Raw genomic sequence first — 1,899 nt, 5'->3', positions numbered from 1 at the left:
CAACACCTTCAACAGCATGGCGCACCACAAAGTATTCGCCAGAGGCCACCCTAAAGCGCACATGAGGATAGAGGTCTGTGGCAGCCATTCCGAGCTCGGCAACCAAGCTGGGCACTAGAAATGACCTACTGGCACATGCGTCCACAAGGGCTTCGACTTCTCTACCATGTACATGCACAGGCAACACCAACACACGCCCTGCTCCCCCATTGCTGCAGCTATCCAATCAGGAATCTGGCTGTCTTTATATGGCGTTCCAGACCTCCACCATAGTTGATAAGAGCTCTCTGCTCCCCTATTTCCTTCGGCATGATCTGGAGGCCACTGCCCTAATGCGTGTAACCCCACTTCACCTTCTATATCAGGGCCTTTCAGCTGTCTGCAGTTGATAAATCGTACAACTTGCGTGTCTGCCTCCCTTGCAGATTGTGTGTGTTCTGTCTCTGCTTCTACCTGTTGCTGCCTAGGCCCCAGCTGAGTCATATTGAATTCATCACCAAGTCTTTGCGTGTCTGGGTCAACTTCAGCACCCAGCCAATGGCGTCTATCCTGGCCGCGATTGCTATACTCTGAACACATTATTTGTGTACCTTCCAAGTAGCTAACACGCAGCGCCTCACCGGTGGGCGCTTTTTGCTGTTCCACGTCGCAACTTCTCGCCTGTACGGGCAACCCCTTTAGTTCCGCACTATGCCATCCCTAAAATGCCTGCACTTTCTCATCCTCAGCGCTCTCCTGAGGGTCGGCCAACCCGTTTTGCGTGTGCAGTGCCCCGTGTTGAACCAGACGCTGTCTCTGCCGTCCCTCCTGCTGGGACGTCCGACCTCGTTTAGTACGCATGCTATCTGTAGACTCAGCATTGTGTGGGGTATTTTCCTCAGTGCAGCAAAGGCTTCCATGAGCCACAAGCCTCTCAGCCCTCTGCTGCTCGCTTCTCCTTGGCCTAGGTCGGTTAACCCCTAGACCGCCTAGGCCCTGTCGTTTCTCTAGTGTGTGTCCGTTTGCTCTCGCTTCACTTGTACAGATGTTTCTTTCTTAGTCTGAACGCCTGATGGGCACGACCTGGCCCAATTGCCAAGTCCCCCACACTTGTTACATCGACTTCCGTCTCTCCTACACTCTAGCTTCTCATTTGGGCAGTCCCTTGCCCGATGCCCATACCCATTGCACGAGTAGCATTGCACCTGCGCCCCCTTTTCTCTTTCCTTGGCCTGTTTAGTGTCCCCTTGGTAATGCGTATCCCTTTGCTTTTATGTGCCCCTTTCGTTGGTTTGCTGCATCGTTCGATCTGAATTCCATCCCTTGACGTGTGTTTGCCTCTTGCCCTGTTTGCTATTCAGTAACCAGCCTTGTCTGATCAGCTCGTCACGTCCCTCCACTTCTCGTCTGAACTTTTCTGTCGTATACTCGTACCAAGTCGCTGCTCGGTTTGCGACAAGGGCCCTCTCGGCTAGCATCTGCTCCCAGATCTCTACCCAAGAAGCAAACTCATGTTTCAACACCCTCTTTACCATGTCGTAGGGGAATCTTGACAAGAACAACTCTTTAGGAGTCTCTTCTGGCGGTTCTTCCCCTTCCGCCAGCACACTGGAAAACCGTTCAACTACCTCTTCGAAGTTGCCGCTGTATTGGATCTCTTTGAGTTTGCGAATAGTCGTCACCACAGGCGTCGTACCAAACCTTTGCATAATGGAATCTTCAAATGATTTCCAGGATGTCGGCATCAGCTCTGGTGCCCTTCTCTTGGTTGTACAATAGTGTGCCAGCGCTTTTCCTGTTAGAAATGAGACCGCATCAGCGAATCTCGCCTCTTCGCCCATTTCTAGGGCATTGTAGTATTTATTGATTTGCATTAACCTAGGGCGCTCTCTGTTGAAGTCCGGTGGAGAACAAAACAAA

The 1,899-nt window shown here is 51.8% G+C and overlaps 1 protein-coding gene across 1 annotated transcript; it reads right to left on the bottom strand.

Annotated features, from left to right (window-relative positions):
* Nucleotides 1–1,250: 1,250 nt before the first annotated feature.
* On the bottom strand, nt 1,251–1,688 carry EMH_0007280 (uncharacterized protein; the record flags this gene model as incomplete). Its single annotated transcript, XM_013497937.1, has 1 exon — nt 1,251–1,688. One exon carries the CDS (start codon nt 1,686–1,688, stop codon nt 1,251–1,253), a length of 438 nt encoding a protein of 145 aa, XP_013353391.1.
* Nucleotides 1,689–1,899: the final 211 nt, after the last annotated feature.

Source organism: Eimeria mitis, genomic scaffold (genome assembly GCF_000499745.2).
Source record: "Eimeria mitis Houghton genomic scaffold, Emh_scaff303, whole genome shotgun sequence".
Taxonomy (NCBI): Eukaryota; Apicomplexa; class Conoidasida; order Eucoccidiorida; family Eimeriidae; genus Eimeria; species Eimeria mitis.
Note: the sequence above shows the minus strand (reverse complement) of the source record. Positions and strands in the feature narration are given on the sequence as shown.